The sequence below is a fragment of the Aplysia californica genome, unplaced genomic scaffold (assembly GCF_000002075.1).
Source record: "Aplysia californica isolate F4 #8 unplaced genomic scaffold, AplCal3.0 scaffold00025, whole genome shotgun sequence".
Lineage (NCBI taxonomy): Eukaryota > Metazoa > Mollusca > Gastropoda > Aplysiida > Aplysiidae > Aplysia > Aplysia californica.
This window is the reverse complement of record NW_004797295.1, coordinates 602,370-622,562: the sequence shown is the minus strand read 5'-3', so window position 1 is coordinate 622,562 and position 20,193 is coordinate 602,370. Positions and strand designations below refer to the sequence as shown.

The 20,193-nt window shown below is 38.1% G+C and overlaps 1 protein-coding gene across 4 annotated transcripts in view; it reads right to left on the bottom strand.

The window, feature by feature from the left end:
• The window catches only part of LOC101848797, a 52,496-nt gene that overhangs the window by 2,210 nt on the left and 30,093 nt on the right, over positions 1-20,193 (bottom strand). Inside the window, exons 14-24 of one of the 4 annotated variants that reach the window (XR_004859247.1) lie at positions 18,132-18,310; positions 17,483-17,632; positions 13,748-14,071; positions 12,057-12,149; positions 11,218-11,387; positions 9,885-9,990; positions 9,000-9,226; positions 8,279-8,462; positions 6,994-7,077; positions 5,823-5,986; positions 4,979-5,044 (exon numbers count right to left, since the gene is read on the bottom strand). Coding sequence is in view for 2 of the 4 variants with exons in the window: in XM_035972859.1 (XP_035828752.1) it covers positions 4,979-5,044; positions 5,849-5,986; positions 6,994-7,077; positions 8,279-8,462; positions 9,000-9,226; positions 9,885-9,990; positions 11,218-11,387; positions 12,057-12,149; positions 13,748-14,071; positions 17,483-17,632; positions 18,132-18,310 (1,721 nt within the window). In the remaining 2 variants the exon portion in view is untranslated. Of the gene's footprint in view, positions 1-4,978; positions 5,045-5,822; positions 5,987-6,993; positions 7,078-8,278; positions 8,463-8,999; positions 9,227-9,884; positions 9,991-11,217; positions 11,388-12,056; positions 12,150-13,747; positions 14,072-17,482; positions 17,633-18,131; positions 18,311-20,193 lie in introns of those variants that run through there. The other 3 variants (XR_004859250.1, XM_035972859.1, XM_035972863.1) reach the window with 3 other exon arrangements.

The following is a 20,193-nucleotide window of genomic DNA, read 5'->3' as shown; positions in this document are numbered from 1 at the left end:
CATTCCAAACAGATGTAAAACACTGATAAGTAGTACAAGGAAATGCAAGTGAAAAAAAAGGAGAATAAATGGCAATTGAATCCAAATCCATATACCCTCTACTCCAACATCATATACATTTATAATAAATACCACAAAGAAAAATTAGTAGATTTTCTTCTTGAATCAGAAAGAGCTATACAGACAATAACATACATTGTTTAAATCATTAAAATTGTATGTTAATTTTGTTTCTAAGTTATCAGGGTTCAGGTTAATTCAAAGCTTAGAAAATTTCAGGCTCTGTGCAAATTAAGCACAAAAATATGACTTTTAACAGTCACAAAATGAGGCAATGACAATTCTCATACTCATTTATTACGTCTTCAGGCAGGAAGTACCAATGTTGAGGCATAACACAGACTACAGAAATCCTCAGGCTTATCTAATACTGATTTTGTAAAGCTACCAAATTATATGAAAATAACTTTTCTAAGTACCCTTTTTTGCTTGCTACACAACAAAAGGCTAATTTGAGAGGTCTGTAGCTATATCTATCAACCTGTAGAGTCAAAACTTCTGGTCACAATTTGCAGATCATAATTTAAGTATGTTATTTCAGGAAATAGAACATACTAGTTGGGCCCCCTTTCGATGAAAGGAATGATCGGTGCATTAACATCAACTGAATATCATTGGTCTATTATATTAACACTCTGCTGCAATGGAGCAATAAATCTTGAGAGAAAAGTGACACATGAGTTTCCAAGTTGCCAAATATATAATAGATGCATAGATTGATACTCTATTCCGCTTTCGTGGTTGTACAGAAGCGCGTTGATTGTTGATGGGCATCAAACTAAAGGATCACAGTCGAATTTAGCACCAAGTAAAAAAAGAAAGCATGAGTCTAGATCTATACAGGTCGCACACTTAAAATACTGCTCAGTATTGCTGTTGTGTATTCTACATGCGGACAATCCAAGAATACTAACAACATTAAACATTAATAAATGAAACAACTTCTCGGGTTGTGTTCCAGAGTTTAATATAAGACTTAAAACTTTACATGACTGTGACTTGTGCTGCCGTACGCTAGACATCTTTGTTGTTTATGTCCTCTGTGTGTGTGTGTGAGTGTGTTGCTCTTTTCTTGCTCTCAACGATACCGATATACTGACCATTACAGTACTCGTTATGGAATACTGAAAGTGGGTTCTTATAATGTTACATCATGATTACTCTACTCTACAACATTCCTTCCTTTCTTAAAATTTTCAAATCTTTTAAAAAACAGTTACGTGAACTTTAACTTTAACCCATCATGGACATTCATAATCGGTAATTCTAGCCTTACAGGCTCTGTAACAATAATACCTTAGTTGATCGAAACTTTTAATTCCAATTCCATAACAACTGACTTCTTAAGATCTGGGATAGGCTTTACTTTGTTTCACTGTAAACAATAGTAAGGTAATATTATTATGTGCAACTTGGTATGATTTGTTTCATGTCACTAATACTAATTAGCACATCTGAAATTAATTCACTGAGAATGTTTATCTTTAAAACAGTCCATTTTTATGTAGAGACTTAAAATGTCCATTCTTTCACTGAGAACGTTTATGATTTTGACAGTCCATTCACTTTAGTGTCGAGAGTTATAAGTCCATTCTTTGAACTGGTCTTCTGACACATTTAGGGTAATGTCTTGGTGGTGATCGTTGTGGTGACGCTTGTCCTTAAGTGACCTCTTGGATTGTGTCAGGGTTAACACTTGATGGTGGTACCGTTGGTTCCTCATCCTGACCCATTGGTAGCATTGGGATGGCAGGTAGCAGAAGCGGTAATTCGTTGATATCAGCAGTTGAGTCTGGAGCAGACTGCAGCTGGTTGATATGACAGTGTTGCACCATTCCCAGTCTCTGTAAGATCACTCCCTTTGTCCATCTGTTTACACCTGGCGCTTAGGTTCTGACCTTGACAGGGTCACCAGGCTGAAAATCACAGAGGTTTTTTTCTTGTGCCTGAGCTTCTTGCTTGTGGCGCATGTTAGATACGAGATCAGGCTTCATCAGATCCAACCGGATTCTTATCTTTCTCTTGAATAAAAGTTCTGTTGGACTTTTGCCAGTCATCATGTGAGGCGTTGTTCGGAGTTTTAACAGGATTTTGGACAATCTTTGCGGTCCACTTTGTCCTGGGCTCGATGATTTCATAAGTCTCTTAAATAATTGAACAAGTCTCTGAGTAGATCCGTTTGTTGAAGGCATGTAAGGCTGTGATGTTATGTGCTGTACACCATTTTTCTGAAGAAATTCTTCAAATTCATTTGACCTAAATGGTGGGCCATTTTCACTGACAAGTGTTACAGGCAATCCATGAATTGCAAAGATCTGTCTAAGCACATCATTTGTTCTATGTGCTGTCGTTGTTGTCATCGGTATTCTTCAAATTGACAGTACTGTGAGAGCCTTCTTAGATTTGCCAGATATTGAGAAATGCTTTCATTTTCCCTTTGGGATGCTTTGTAGAAATTAAATCTCTCATATATGACAAGTGGTTCGGGTTTGTAATGTTCGAGTAGTGCTTCTTTTAGCTCAGAGTAAGTCTTATCAGCAGGCTTTGCTGGGGAAATGAGATTTTTTAATACCTCATAAGTCTTCCCTCCAATCAAACTGAGAAAAACTGCTGTCTTTTTGCCTTCTACAACATCATTTGCCACGAAATACTGTTCTAGTCTTTCAGTGTATGATTCGAGATCGATGTTCTCTGGATCGAATTCTTCGATTCTCCCGAGAGTCGCTATGAATTTCAACAGCGAGTACGATTTCTGGGCGAAATGGGTTGCATGCGTTGATAGCAGTCCAAGTAAAGTAGTCAAATCCTGGCTTCGGCTGACGTAGTGTGTACTCACACCACAATGGTCTGGGTGAACTGGGGGCACTGGGGCCACGTGTCGGTAAGCGATGATCGAGTTTGCAAAGAACTGAAGTAATGAAGCTTCAACTTACGCCGTCATCAATCTTGCAGACCTTGTCGCCCATTTGTTGTGTATTCTACTTGTGGACAGTCCAAGAACACCAACAACATTAAACATTAATAAATGAAACAACTTCTCGGGTTGTGTTCCAGAGTTTAATATAAGACTTAAACTTTATATGACTGTGACTTGTGCTGCCGTACGCTAGACATCTTTGTTGTTTATGTCCTCTGTGCGTGTGTGTGTGTGTGTGTGTGTGTGTGTGTGTGTGTGTGTGTGTGTGTGTGTGTGTGTGTGTTGCTCTTTTCTTGCTCTCAACGATACCGACATACTGACCATTACAGTACTCGTTATGGAATACTGAAAGTGGCTACTTATAATGTTACATCATGATTACTCCACTCTACAACAATTGCCAAAGTTAGTACATGTAGATAGTAGTAGCTGGGCCCCCTTTCTATGAAAGGAATTTTAAAAATCTAGTCATTGAGGAACAGTACGAACGGCTAGTGAACGGAAACCTCACTTGTTTACAATGTCGTCTTAGAAGAAGGACTTTCCCAAGATCAGACCTAAACAAAACTAATGAAAAACTGAAATTTAAACTTAGATCTATACCGGTCGCACACTTAAATAGTGCTCAATTTGCGTGACAATGCACGACGGTATTGAACGGAAGTACAATTTGAAATTTAAAAAACAGGCAGATTTTCTAAAATTACAGAGACAGAAGCATCGGCCTACAAAAGCGATCGGCGAAATAAAGAAATTTAGCTTTTTGCAGCAAAACTGTCTCAAAACGGAAAAAACCAAGGGCGTCATGATCTGGAGAATTTTTTAAAGAATCTTTTGGCGTGAACCGCATGTCGATCGATGCAGCCATTAAAAAGCCTTTTGAATAGCAAAATTCGGCCACCACAAATAGGTAATAGATGTAGACTCTTTGGTATTTCGTGACAATGCGGGATAATACCGAACGGAAGTAGATCTACGACTTGAAATAAACAAACCTGGCGGATTTCCTAAAATTACAGAGATGGAAGCGTTGGCCTGCAAAAGCGATCGGTGAAATACAGAAATTTAGCTTTTTGCAGCAAAACTGTCTCAAAACTGAAAAAACGAAGGTCGTCATGATCTGGAGAATATTTTAAGGAATCTTTTGGCGAGAATCGCATGTCGATCGATGCATCCATTAAAAAGCCTTTTGAATAGCAAAATTCAGCCACCACAAATGGATAATAGATATGTAGTGGAATCAGGCGCTCTTCAATTTTTTGGCTTGTGGAGATATTGGTATCATCTGAAAGCTCACTCATTTGCTTTGCTTTCTATGAGAAAAACGCCCATCTATCTTGAATAGCAGTCGAAATATTTGCGATTGAAGGAGGTGAGGGTAGCAAGGTTTCAGAGATAAAATTTTCAAGAAAATGGCTTCCAAAGTTTTGTAACTTCTATAGTTTGAAAGTACTTGAAAACTGAAAATCTACATATTTTGTGCCATTAATTAAAAAAATTCAGTAAAATTCACATACAAATGTGTTTATATATGGACATAAAAGGTGTTGAGCTAAAAAAAACAAAAATTTGATAAAAATTGCCACTGGTGGAAGAATGTCTGTTTCATCGATTTAATTAGTTTGACGAGCACCTGATTTCACCACGATGTCTCAGAATATATAATATATATTACACACACATATATAATAAGTGTTTATGGTCGCTTTTAAGGACAAGCGGGCTAACCCATTTTCGGGGGTTTCCTGAAATCTTGACCTACACCAAAAGTGGACATTGCTCTACCTACGGGACAAGTTTGGCTTCATTGGTGCATATATTTTTTTGGTTATAGAGAAAACTCTCCGTATCTTTTAAAGAAAGTGAACAAGGGGCAAAAACTTTACCTTCGATTTTCTCAAAACAGCATTTTTCAGGATAGTCCCTTGTGCTTAAAAGTGACCACATACTGATTACAAAGAAAATAGAAAGCATATAAAGCTAAGAGAGCAGAATACTTACAGCACTGTTGCTAATGACTTGGGTAAGTAGTGTGTCAAAATCTGCTGTTTTGTTTACCACAGTTTTCTGAAATGAGATTAAAGTCACAATATAGAGAGCAGTTCTCTGCACATTGGATAAACTGTCGAAAGTGTAAGCTTGAAAGAAGCTAACAACACATTAAAAATCACTGCCATCTTAAGAAAAATGCCTAACTCTACTTGATTCTGCTTTACAGGGTGAGCAAAAGAATGAAGTTACCATACTGATTTTCTGCAATGCCCAGTCAAGATGGTGGGTCAAATCCTCACAAACATTTAGTTTGTATCCAATAAATTCATAATCAAAAGTTAAGTATGGTAAGGGGCACAAACACAATAACTATAAAACTTAAACTGAGTATGTATTTTTCGACAAAAAAACAGACTTCCCTTCCATACTCAGATTCTAAAATACATATCAAATATGTTTTTTAGGTACTGGTTGGCAGCTATGCAGCATAATCAGATATGATGAGCAATTTTCCTACCATGCTTACTTTTTTAAAATCTCTAATTTCTGGAAAATGCACAAACCCTGCTTCCCATTTGAGTTCTGGCAACGAGAGTTGACTAGCAAGAAAACATTTACTACTATTTCCATTTATGCAACAATTTCAATCTGGGTTTTATACTATATTAATAGTTTTCAAATAGGCATTATCAACCCATATTCCATCTATGAAAGACCCTTCTTTAAGTATAAGAAACTCCAGAATGGGAGTGGAGAGTATGTGAGCATTTTGCAACGTGTTATAGAAATATTGAGCCTAACTCACATTGCACTTTTCTTGTGTTGAAGATCGACAGGTACTGGAAAAACTTACTTCTCATAAATGCCGTGCAGACTCACCAGTTCCTCTGGAAGGGGTTTCTCTCCTTTGACAGCCACAGGTCCCCAGCGGAGAATTGGAGAGGCAATGGCCATGGGTTGTGTCTCCTCCTGTGGTTCCACTAGACCAGAGTCTATTTTGAACTTTTTGCCTTTCATCTGATTCCCCCCCAAAAAAATTATCAAGACTAAAATTAGAAATTAGTTTCAGAATGAGTAATTATCCAAACAAGAGCAGGTCATCTATTTATCTATTTAATACAAATCTGTAGGACAGCCAAAAAAAAGATATGGTTTGGTGGAATCAAGGAGACCCTTTTCATTATACAACATCCCATTAATTCAGTCCTAATTTTGACTAGCAGCAGTTGATGCCCCTTTCTTCCCATGAAGTTTGCCGCTGCGTGGGATTAAACTTTGCAAGCAGAATTTTTTAAATAGTTATCGCCCCTAAAAATTGATTTCATTTTCGGAATCAGCGTATCAAAATAAGCAAAGTGGCTCGCATGGAACCTGATTTGTAGCCATATTATAAATTTAAGCAAACTTCGTTTTTGATTGTCAATTTTGAATCTGAAGTCCTGTATCAAGGTCACCCGCTGCGTTGTGTGCTTCTGACATCACAGCTAAAAAATCGTCGCGTCGGCTCCTTCTCAGAGCCGGTATTGACCGTTGGTGTCGACTCCTTCCCAGAGCCAGTACTGGAGGCCAGGTGTCGGTACTGACACCTCCTTCAGTAGAACCGGGAGTTCCGGTACTGGGTACCGGTACCTACCCATCCCTACCGTCAGGGCAGGTTCGACTCGACGTTGCTTATTGCAAAGCCACTTTTGAACAAGTTTGATCTTTTAGCTACCCAAATTTGTCATTGTTAAAAGTACCAACAAAGCTATTAAATTTTAATTGTATGCAAAGACATCATTTGAATAGAGGATATTTTTAAGACTTACAATTCAAAACAGCTGCCGTTTCCATGGTAACAAGATGTCATAGAGTTAAAACTTGGTTTCTTTCTCATCATGTCAGATACACTGGTCAGCAAACTCATCCAAATATGCCCACAAACAAAAATTTTGACCATTGTGTGTTTCTCCATTCCCTAAAAACCAGGAATCAAGTTCATACAGTACAGTGTCTCCAATTTTAGAGGCTTGAGAGTAACTCACCAGTTTCAGATTAGGAGTCAAGAACAAATCTCTCATTGGCTTCAAATTCTTCATGTAGAGCCTGAATTCTTTGAACTCTTCCATCTGAGAGAACATGGGAAATGAGATATTAATAAACCTCACTGGTTTTCCATCAAAATTTAAGAATTACATACTTTCTCGTCATCTCAATATATATAAACAAAGGTACTACTTTTTGTTTACCATCCACTTAAATTATATCCTTTGTGCAGATTTATGTAATAATGACCTTAACCTAACATATTCATATGCTACACTCATTACCAGTATTTTGGTAAAAAGGAAGGGGGAAGAAGAAACAAATATATTAACGGGATTTATTAATTGGATGTGTAGTTTTTTAGCTACACGCTCTCAAAATGTGTGAAGTAAAAAATGTTAAAAAGCATATATGATGTGAAAGGCTTTAAAAAAAATTAAAGCAAAGGTCCTGAGAGACTGGTTTCACAAGATACTAGGTCAGGGCACATCAGTGTTGGATGGAGAAGGAGCACTTCTCATAAATGATAAACAAGGATGACATGAGTTTGCTGCCAAAAGGGAAGAAGCATGATCAATATGGTGAGTTTTCAAGTCAGAGGTTTTATACAGCTTCTTGCAGGTCACAACTCAACAGTGGAGCTTGTACTGTACATTAGCATAATGAGGAACATCATTAAGTTTGGTGGTGATCTAATTCTAACTGTCCTCACCTCAAAAGGGATAACCTTGAAAGTATTCAGCCAGAACAAAACCTAAATGTTCTACAACTTTGTTCTCAGTCTTGGCAGTCTCTCAGATTTTTCAAATTGCAAAGGGGAGTATACTCCCCTTAGAACACTTAACCAAAGTATGCCCAAGAAAGCACGGAAATCATATCTTTTTCTAACTCACGTTTAAATTCTAGAGGTCAGACTCGTACAAGAGTCTCCAAATTTTCCTTTAAAAAATCTGTATAATTTATAAAGAAGACCACTTTGATCTTCAACACTGTTGTCGCTTTTACAATAACAAATAGTTTTATCATACTACTCTTTTTAAAGCGCCGAATTTAACACAGTACCTAAACTCAGAATTAAATTGCCAGAGCTGTCCAGGGCCGCAGCCTGATTTTGGGATTAATAAACAATACTTTCAACACTATTTTTTGATCTAGTGGTGGGCAGTAATGTCATATGAAGTAATGAAGTTATATGTCAATAGTGGACACAAAAATTGTCTTTCTATTCATAGGCTTAGTAGTGAAGTTGACAAGGCAATATAAAAAAATTTGAAGTGTGCTCACTTTGACAGTCACAATATCCTCAATGTAGTGGCAGCATGTCTTCAAAAAGGAAGGTACTTTTGAGACTTGAATAACATTAATTGCTTCCACAAAGTAATTGATTTCCATTTTCTGCTTCATAAAGAGAACATCAACTTCATTACCACTGTTCAAAATCTCTGTCAAGATGGGAGAAAGGAACTTCCTGGAGAAATAAATAGATACTACTAGTTAAGGGAAAAACAATAGGTATGAAAGCTTATTATTAATAAGCTTCACAATCAATACAATTAAGACATGTAAATACCATGTACAGCTAGGTATGTTTTGGAGCAAATATGTCTCAAACACAAACATAAATAAATACTGATACCTCTATACATCTAAATAACATATAAAATGAGTAAAATATTTCTAAACCTACATCATCTATGTATATGAACTGCCTGGACAAAAATCAACTTTAATAACTGGAGCAGAACTTGCAACCTATAGCCTAAGCTTCCCATTTTATCTACATGTACTAAATTAAGAGAAATATTCTATTCCAAAAATACGATTTCAAAAGTTTCAAGAAACCGCCAAATAATCAAACAATGATTTGCAGTTTTTCTACACTCTCAATACAATGTCAGTTAAAACCAAACAAAGGGAAAGTTTTCACAGATCGTTGATGTTAAAATTACACACACTGAAGAACTATTACAATCAAGAACTGAAAAATGACCAATATAATGGAAACCTTGCAATGAAGATCACAGTATTGTAGGCTTTCTCCTCCACTTCAGCCAGGCGGCTGCGACTACCGTCCAGCAACATTTCATGTTCTTTACTGATAAAGCCAGAGTAGATGGAAAAACCAAGGATGCGTTCTTGCACAAGACACTGGGCTAGTAGTTCAGCGCTGTAAACCAGTGTGTTCTCTTTGACATTTACTCTCCATTTGGTAGAAAATTCATCAACAAGGGCCTGTGGTAGATGAAGTCACTTGTTATAGTCTTACCAAAGAAACTGACTTAATCCCACCCAAAACAAGAGGTAGTCACACCGATGCAAGAGTTGCATTCAATCCATAACCAAAAAAAACATGTAAAAAGAAATAATTAACCATATGAGCAAGAAAGATATTTCCTCCTCCCCTGCCTTATCAATATCCCAATTTTAAATCAAAAGCGGATGAATTTGAAGAATGCCCAGCATAGAAAGATAGCAAGCTCACAATAAAGGTCCACAGCCCAATTGCATGGGAACTCTAGAGATTATTCTGTATGTCATAAGTCATTCAAAGACGAAATGGAAGATACATAACAGCATGTTCCACGTGTAAAATTCAACATAAACCAAGAGTTAATTACATCATAACATAAATGCCATTGCTGTATATAACCATACACGGAGTTGTTTCAGCATTGCACTTCTGGGGAAAGAAATCCTTACATTTCACACATGAATTATAAGCTGATATCTCACGTGTGAAATATAAGCTGTATCAAGGGTTGCTCACTCTGTGGCTCAGAGGAGAGTAATTACTCCAGTGCTGGTATCTGTAAACTGTTATCTTACAAGCATGGAAAATATATTTATAAAACCGACCTTTGATATCATTACAGTACATTGAGCTCCTTACCTGGATCAAAGCTTTTCTGCGTTTTTGCTCTTGGCTTTCTTTTAATCTGTTTCCAGACAGTGGGTCATGGCGAGCCTGAATCCTCTGTCTTCGGGTTCCCATGCGCCTACACTCAAGAAAATATAAAAATATTAGTTTCCCAAAGTGACTAGTATACCGCATTAAAAAAACCTTTTTTTTTCATGCTGATATAAACCTTTTTTCATTCAAATTTAGTCTGTAACATAATTTTACCTATTCTGAAACATGAATCTTTTTCTCCAGATATTTCCATTCCAAATTTTGCTGATATTCTGCCCAGATAGTTGGCCAGGCTTTTTAGTTCTTCCCTATGTTTTATCAATTTTATAAGCATCTCTACTCTGATATATCCAGCATGGATTTTGTCAACTCAGAATAATTTACCATACTTCAGTGTCTGTATTGCAGCTCCTACTTTTTGCTATAGTATTTGGTGACTGTCTGTGCATTTAAAACATTGGGATCTCCTCTTCTATTCAGTTTGGTGTTTAATTTATGCCAACAGATTAAATAGAGCCAATGTATACAGATATTTGTGAATACAGGTCAGCTGGATATAAACCAACACTTTTCCCCTCGTCTGCCTACTGTAGTCATCTGTCAGAAGAGTAGTCGTACTGTTATTTTTCATTTGAACAGTAAATCATTTCACATTTGCTTAATATCTTCATAATTGAATGTTTATTGTTTAAAAAATCATCAATTCTAAGCTACAACTTCAATAGTATTCAACTAATACGTTTTGCCAGTTACAACCATTTACCTACATTTCTTGCAATGAACATTGATTTCAGCTCAGTTTGAGCGGGTCGTTAGTAGGTGCTCTGGTTAACTTGCTCCTTCTTTCCTAGCAAACAATTATCGCCCCCTCCTGCTTCTTCTTTGCATTTGTTACTCTCTTGTAACATCTCTAATCTTCGGCACCTATATATGACCTAACTGTGATGCAAGTGCTGTAAAGTACTTATTAAAACTAAGCTCAGTTTCGTGTACACAGTCTTTCTTATTCTAATATTAATAGGTAAAGTTAAGCAATTATTTGTCCCTTATCAAGCATAGGCAAGAGAAATATTTCTATTTTTAAGTCAGTATATTGTTGACAGCTACACAATCAGATCAAGATGCTCCCCAAAACAGACCTTCCTGCCCTAAAATCCTATAGTGTTCTCCAAACTCAACTCTGGGCAGGTGAAAACTGTCAACCTCTTCAATGAGCAGCATGACAAACAGTGATCATTGAGCAGTGGTTGGCTTTAGTTAAACTTCATACTCTTGATTTGAATAGCACCAAATAAAGCCAGCCCCCCATCACCTGAGCTCTTCTGCCGACATGTCTTTCAAGTCTTTGTGTTTGGGCAAGTTCTCATCCAGCAAAGAGTATATCATGGCTCGAATCATTTTGGTGGAGAGAACCAAAGGAGGGTCCTCTAGTTCCATGAGTAGTTCTTTCTTTGAGATGTTCACAATCATGGCACAGTAGCTCTGGAACATGAAAAAATAACCAATATCTGTAAGAGGAAAGTCATAGTATATCAAGGTGGAGCAGTGGTCACTGATGTATGAGTCTCTGATTAATTGTGAGCAAGCAGGGTTGTTGTTTTTTAAATTTTTATTCCAGAAAAATGGAAACTACCATATAAAGGATGCATTCTAAATTTCATTTATTTGCAAACACTCTGACTACTTATTAAAGAAATAGGCTAAAGACGTATTAAAAAATAAAACATTTCCTAAGTTCTGAACTGAAAAGGCTATTAACAAACAATGTAACAAGAGCACTTAAGAATTTTGTACAAAACCAGTCACATAAGAATTTTGTACAAAACCAGTCACACCTACTGCAACAATCTGACTTTTCAATGAGAAACAGGATACACCCCCCCCCCCTCCCAAAAAACCCCCCCAAAAAACGTACTTTAACATCTTTCAAACCAGTGTGGAATGTATACATTGGCACTCTGGCCGGTAGTGTGGTATCTGGTAGATATACATCTGCACATGATACTATGAGCACTTATAACACTCAGATCCTTTATTCAAGGAATCAGAAAAGCTGACTATTATACAATAAACATGTAACCAGCAAGAAAAAACAATGTAGGAAAATACATATGCCACACAAAATAAAAAAATCAAACAAAGCTCACACACCTGTACAGTCATTTTGCTAATGAACTGCAAATTAATCTCTTTCTCCGCAACAATGATGGTGTCTCTGGTAAAGAACTTCACAAGCTTCTCCATCTATATTTGGGCATTAAAAAAACATTAACCAATACTCCTTAAACATGGATGTGTGTGAGAGTGTGTGTGTGTGTGTGTGTGTGTGTGTGTGTGTGTGTGTGTGTGTGTGTGTGTGTGTGTGTGTGTGTGTGTGTGTGTGTATGTGTGCGTGAGTAAGTGTGAATGTGTGTGTGTGAATGTGTGTGCGTGAATGTGTGTGTGGGTGTATGCGTGTGTGTGTGTGTGTGTGTAGAGAGAGAGAGAGAGAGAGAGAGTGTGTGAGAGTGAGAGTGATGACAGAGAGAGAGAGAGAGAGAGATACAGTAGTCCAGCGAGGTGGGAGCAGGGAGGGAGGGAGAGGGGGGGTAGGGAGAGGAGAAGTGAGGAAGGGGGAAGGGGAGGAGATTTTACGCTGGATTTGTCTGAGAAAAGGACAAATACATATTCTTGCATAGTGACTGATGCTGGATCAATAACAATGTAATAGAATAACACCCACAACAGGGCGCAAGATTCCACTTCCATTAGACGAGGATTCTTAAACTGCAGCTCCAGAAGTATGGTCTCTGAACCTGCTTTTAGAAAATACAAACATTGCATTCAGTCTGTGTTAACTAAATATGAGACAGCGTGGTGAAATCAGACGCTCGTTGGGGGCTCTCGTGGCCTAGAGGTTAAGGTGTTGGCCTTTCATTCAAATGGTCCCGGGTTCGAATCCGGGTAGCGACCGAAATATTTTCTTCTCTAAATTTGTCTCCTTTCACCTCATTTCCTGCTCTCTAGCAATGTTCTGTCGTCTGCTTTCGTCTCCTCTTTGTGCCCCCACCCACCTCACCTCCTTTGCCCCTTCCTCTGGGCTCCTGACTTTTTCTGCAGCCTTTCTACTGCTACTCCTTCGCTTTTTCTTACTGCTGTCTTTCTGCCACACCCCTGATCTTCTGGTAGGAAAGATCTACACCTAGCCTTCTCGGACAAGGGCGAAAAAATCTTGGAGGGCCAGTGTGCAAGTTGTGCACATTAGAGATCCTTTGGTGGTCTAAAATCGATAAGAGTAGGCTTCAGCCGCCACCCGGGCAAAATTCAAAATTTCCTACCAACTGAAAATATAAGGTGTGTCCCGCGCGCTCATATGACCTTATGCAGTTGCGAGCGCCGTAAAACACTTCACAAAAACAAAACAAGACGCTTGTTAAAACAATGAAATCTAAGAAATCAGCATTTTTCCGATTTTTTGACAATTTTTACTAGATTTTTTGTTTTGACTCAACATATTTTATGCCCATTTGAAAACATATTTCTGGATGGATTTAACTGTTTAAACATAGAACAAAGGCACGAGAATGTAATCTTGCAGTTTCCAAGGACTCTCAAATTTTGGAAGTCACCTAACTTTGGCGGTCATTTTTCACCAATTTCACATCTGAATCCAGGCAATAACACCTCCTTCGACCATCTGATTTAACAGCATCATACACAATTGGTTATATACGTTTTCTCTTCACACTCTACAGGAAGTAGGTCAGAAATATAAAGCTGACTGACTGCAACCTATATTTTTTTTTTACATTTACAAATTATAAATTAAAAGCAAATAAAACATAAAAATGATTGGTACTTACATTGTAGCATCCCTTTGTCATTGCATTAGTCTCAATCTTCAAGATTTTTGCACAAAACAGGCATCGGGGTGGTCTTGTTTTGTCCTTTTTTCCTCCTTTAAGATTTGCTTTCTTCTGGCCATCACCTGGATTATTCAAGGCCAGACTGTCGGCCATCTCTTTGGCTTGCAGCATTTTGCATACCTGGCGGTTGATATCAACCACATCCAGCATGACCTCTAGAATGGTAAGATTACTGGTCATGAGCTCATTGCAGATAAAACCTACAAAGCTATTTTTATCTTCATTTGTAGGGCGGAACATGGAATCATCAAACAGTTGAGCCTGAAAGACAAGAGTACAAGCATGTCTATGTTAACCAATTTAGTCACAAAGATAAAAGAACCCAAAAAATAATTCCACACAACATGAAGACTTGTCTGTTACACTAACACAGAAAACCACATATGGACAAATGATCATGCTGTAACCATTATAACGTAATGCAGCACACACGAAAGCCTTTGTTCTGGTGAGACCACTTGTTTACATAATAATAATACAGTCCATGCCGGCTTTAAGCACGGTCATCGGGAGAAAGCATAAGCGTGCTTCATGCTGAAGCGTGCTTGAGTGCGAAGTAGACATAATCCAGAGATTTTTATGTAGAAAATTTCCCGTGCCATTTCCCTTTGTTTGTAAGTAGGACTATAGCGGTCCCGCAAAAGTGTGCACTGTTATTTTTACCCACCATGGTAGTTTTTGTTTGCTTGTTTGTTTGTTCTTGTTTCGTTGTCGAATGGGAAATGGAAACTTAGACAGCCAGTCACGATACAGCACACAAGGCCTACACACAGCCTGTGCGTACCACTGCCCGCTGTGCCACGTTCATACCACCACCTTCATCCCACCTCGCGCGTGATACACAATCAGTATTAATAGATAGCGAGGGTCAAAGGTGAAATCGCAGCCAGCCTCCCTTTCTCATCTCCCCGACTCTCTTTGTATTTTTTTCGTCTGTGTAGCTTTGCCCTAGGTGGATCCTATGTCCACGCGCGTGGCTGTGTGCATCTCTCTGCCTTCCTCTCCGCACGTGTGTCTCCATCACTTGCGTTCTCTGTGTTTCTGTTAACACACTATACTGCGGCGGTGTAGACTGTGTTCGAACTTCGATGGGTCATCATTAAAGTATTGACTATCTAGTAATGAAGCGTGCCTGAAGCTGAAGTTACCGTGCTTAAAGGCATGTAATTTATACAGCAAAAATTTGGAGAGAGCCGTTTAGCGTGCTTGAGTCCGAAATGTGCTTTATGCCGGCGTGCTTAAAGCCGGCATGGACTGTAATTGCTACTGTATCATACGGGGGATTGTACAGACTTTTCCATTGCTTAAAATTGTGAAACCTAAACATTCTACAAGCCAAGCCCCCCCTTGACCTTCCTTCTTCTTCAGATGAAAAAGCCTTGGAGTGTTTATTTTTACTCCATTCATGTCATGAATGGATAATTTGTACAAGATCAGACTTTTTCAAAAATACTAAGTGACCAAATACTGTCTAATAGGAAATTGGCTCAATGACGCAACCCACAGAAGGAGATCAGATGCAAGTGGTTCATATCAATTCATAAAATTCAACAGAATACTTAATTCAAGATTACTCCCTTTCAAAATTCGCTGATGGAGAGGAAGCTATGCTCATCACCAGTTTTCAGTTTCAGTAGTTTTTTAAGCATTGGTTTTTTTAATGTTTCGAGTGAAACAGTGACAATAGGATTAATTTCCTTTAAATTCCAGGCTTAATTTAAGTTTCTGCCATCTGTTAAACAATGGTGATAATAGAAAATGGTCAAAAAAAGAGGAAAATTCCCATCGCCCTACAAACAAGCACCCCCCCCCCCCTACAAACCTTATTTGATGACCATCTGATTCAGAAACTGAAAACAGAGCAATGTAAAACAATTAATATAACTAGATCTATGGTCTAGCAGGATCAGACTTATTTTACTTTTTAATTGTACTGAAAAGGGGCAACAATGCTGGTTTTGTGGCTTTACCAATGTCGGCACCAAGAGTGTAATTGCTTTGTCGATGGTCGACCTCACTAACAAGTTTACTAGAGTCTAGATTTCTTCAGGTGCATCCAGCTTGCATCCTGACCTCGACTGGCATAATTTATCAAGAGATCACAATACTTGCACAGTGCTTTTCCCAGTATATCCACTTTCACAATTGAATCACCAAATGAAATGCTAGTCTCTCCTTTCTTTGTCTTCAACACAACGTTTTGATCGAACCAGTCATAAAGGAATTTGTGTTTTACCTTACTGTCAACTTCCCTCACACGAACACTTTCTTCTTTCGACAATTCCTTCATTTTGATAGAATTTAATTACATTTGGTGCCAAGATGAATAAAACGATGGTTTAAACTTAATAAACAGATGAATAAAACGATGGTTTGAACTTAATAAACAGAATAAAACATGCATGGTCGACTCAGAAATCCAAACAGTCACAAAGCATGAGAATGGAATGGACCAATCAGGTCAAATCCCGCTCAATGCAAAACATCCGGGTAGGCCTATAGTAAAGTTTCATTTTCAGAAGGTTTACTTCCGGCCCAGTGCCTCGTAGAATTATTTTATCACATCGGGCCAAGTTTCGACAGGTTGGATCGGGCTCTCACCTGTTATTGACAAAAGCACATGAGATTTTTCCAGTTGGTCGGGATCATGGAAAAGCGGAGCAAATTTTTCAAAAAAGAGGAAAATTTCTGACGGAAGGAAAAAAGCGGAAAATTCACAAAAAATTATCACCACTGGTTAAAAGGTCACGACATGCCTATTACATAATAAAGAAAAACAAAACTCCAGAACATGATTTTCTCACCCGAAGTTGAAATTTTGCATACAGCCTGATACAGTTAATATCTGTATCCTGACAAGACAAGACTTTTGCGAATCCGCATGGTTTTTGAATCAGGACAGAATTATAAAACCTATTATTTACTGCCCAAAAGCTATTATAAGCGAGGCATCGTGATGAAATCAGGTGCTCGTCAAATTAAGGTAGACACACATAGGAAGACACACTTGCTCACACGTAAAACACCTCAATAGCATCTTACATTTCAAGAGCTTCCTGGTCAACAGAACAATAGGATGTCCCATGCTTCCAACAACCATACTAGTGGATAGAATTTTTCTCTCAAATGAATATCATATTTTGCAGAAAAACATGAACTAATGAAAAGTACATTTCTTATCATTGAGATAAATGGCACTAGATGATAATAGCAGCTCTTTAGTCCAAGCTGTAATGACATTATCTTCTTATTTAGGACCTAATGAACAGCACATACATGGGTCCAAGATGAGCGGGATGAGCTATTATTTAAAAAGGACAGTAGAAAGAACTGAACAGTTAAAGAGTAGAATGAATTTTTTTTTAAAATCAATAACCACTGTTTGGGTATCAAACAAAACGATATTATGAGATAAGAGGAGGAAAAATTTGGTAACTCTACATATAAAGAAGGTAAAATATTCAGAAATATATGTTCATGCTCAATGTGGAACACGGCTTTTTCTTTTTTCTTTCAAATTGCTGTATCATCACCTCTTTTCCTTCCATAAAGTCCCTTCATTATAATATGTATATCTTACTGTCCATGCCCAGCTTTGTTCTTGCATCCACAAGTCTTTCAAGTATATTTTTTCTTACTTTTTCAACGTCATTCTTCTTGAAAATGCTTTACCTTTTTAACCATGGATTCAAAAGTTGTGGTCACCAGTTTCTTTCTCAGCCAGCATTTTGATCTTTCCAGCCTGTTGAATCTCGAATCCATGGCATAGTGCAGGAGTTTCAGTAATTGTTTCCTTATTATTTCCAATGAGATATGGCCAACCTAAGATAATAAAAAGAAGAGAGTCAATAAATCGCTCAAGGTCCCTTTTGTTCTGTTTTGTGGTGACTCCTCCAGTCCTATGCACAACTATATATCTACATTAAGTAGGCATGGACATCTATATGATCCACTGCATCATGATTCAAGTTCCAGCCCTCGTTAAAATTTTAGACAGAAGAATCAGTACACAAGCTTTCCCACTCCCTCCCACCCCCCACTTTTCCCCCAGGACAGCCTGGGGATAGCTAAAATAGGAAACAAATGCTAGGAAAAAAAGCACTACTAATGAATTAAATAATATAATCAAACACTTACAAGTAGTTATTGTTTTTCACACTCTGTTACTGTTCCATCTAACGAGTTGAAATGTCTTTGTACCTATTCACCCACATTCTCGCAGACAAAGATAGTGTCTGACACAAATAAGATCGCTAATATGGCACCCAAAATAGGGACATGGGACAAAAAAAGATAACTATAACCTAAAAATGTTTATTACCTTCTTGTGAATTTCTAGATAAAGTTCACATTTCTCAGTTCCACAACAATAACCAGAAAGTTCATCCTTGTGTCGAAGAAGCATGGATGGGTTTGAAGGATTTTCTTTGGGCATTACACTTTTGTTATAGCTGCATCCCAGCTTCACAGTTTCGAAAGATGATATAGGGCAGCTCTTCCCTGTTGACAGAATAATACATTATTATAAAAATGACACATAACTCATGTTTCAGTTCAGAGCACTTATAAACTTAATGTCAATTCTTTAAAAAAATTCCACTTACAGTCAAACCTGCCTTGACGGAAACTTGTGTAAGACGGAAACCTGCCATAACGAAATTTCCCTGTTCCCCTCTTGATAAATTCCTCTATAATTACCTCCAAAAAAACGGAAACCTGTCAAACGCGGAAAAGGAGAGAGAAATCCCTTCCCCTTGGACGGTTTTCATCTGAAACGGAAAATGCTTTGCCCATCCAGCCCTGAATTGAAACAAAACTATCAAAGCAGGTTCCATTGGCTCTTTAAACTTAACATTATGCCGCTAGGTGAGGAAGGAGAGTAGGGGTGCAATTTGGGAGACGATGTTGCCCCATCCATGTGAGCCCTTAGCATTGCAGATGGTCAGGGGGGTGTGGCTATGAAATCTCACTAGTGCTTATAAAAGTGCTTGGGCCAGAGGCCAGAGGTGTGATATTATTTTGACCAATGCCTGCCGCTCTAATCATATGGCCAGCCGAGAAAAGAGTTCCTCGAATCGTTACACATGAGGTTGTGGTGGCATTGGTTGACTGTGCCCATTGCACCAATGGGTGGGGCTAAGGGATGAAGCAATGAAAATATTAAAATGTTTCTAGTTTAGTAGGTTTAGACCAAAGATGACATGGAGGCGAGCGGTACAAGCAGAAATGGAAAAGGCGGGGACATCATGGAAACAGCTAGAAAAAGATGCACAGGACAGGCTTCGCTGGAGAAATGTTGTTGATGACCTATGTTCCACTGGGAGTTAAAAAAGGAAAGAGAAAGAAGTCAAAAAGTGGTCCTATGAGATACAAGCAGTGGACGCAACGGAAAAGTAGGACTGACCCATGCCAATATCAGTGAGGATAGCACTTGAGAGGTGTGAAGTTTTGACCACTGCTTGCTGACCAGACAAGCGACTCTTGGTCCCAACAGCAAAGCCCTTGAACCAGAATTTTTTTCTGGTTCCCTTGAGATTCCATCTTACACAGGTTCGATCGTATTTTTTAATAAAATGTCTACCTGACACAGGAAAGTGACTTCAAGGCTTAAACCCCATTCTCCTAGCTTCCATTTTCTAAAAATTTACCAGGCACAGGGACCTTCAGTGTAAACTACAGTATAAAGGCAAATACCTTTTCTAGGTCATAAATAGATTAGAACTGTATGGTATTAAGTTCTAAAGAACAAAAACCCTTCAGGAAATTTATTCAACGGTTGCAGGCGCAGCTTTCAAGAAAACATCACAGGGTCTTGCAATTCAACCCAATCAACAAAACAAAACAGGTGACCTTATTTGGGCTATATGTGGCCCAACTCATAACCCCTTTTTCGGGCTCAAGTAGCCCAACTTAGGTCACCACCCCTAAGTAAGCTTATTTGGGCTACGTATAACCAAGCATTCCTCATCTCTGAGGTTGCAACTCTATGTCTGTTATAGAATCTCGATCTATACTGGCGATTTTAAAAAATAGTACCACTTTTTGATTGTGTAAAAAATCTAGTCTTTAGAGTTTTTACGTTTTTCCTTTCATGTAAGTCATACTAAGCAGTGTAAGAAGTAGGTAGAAAAAAAACATTTTGATGCTTAATTCAGAGTTCACAGCAACCACAGAAAAAATGTGAAAATACGCATTTTTTTCTCCGCCACAAGGCAAATTTTTTCTATTCTTTGTTGTTTTAAATATGTTTATCAAATGCCACAATAACATTTGATCAGTCACCCAAGAAAGATGAAGGTTCAACATCAGAGAAATCAAGCCATCGAATTTCTGCCGTTGCCAGGACATTCAACATCAACAGAAAAACAGGCGATCATTATTCC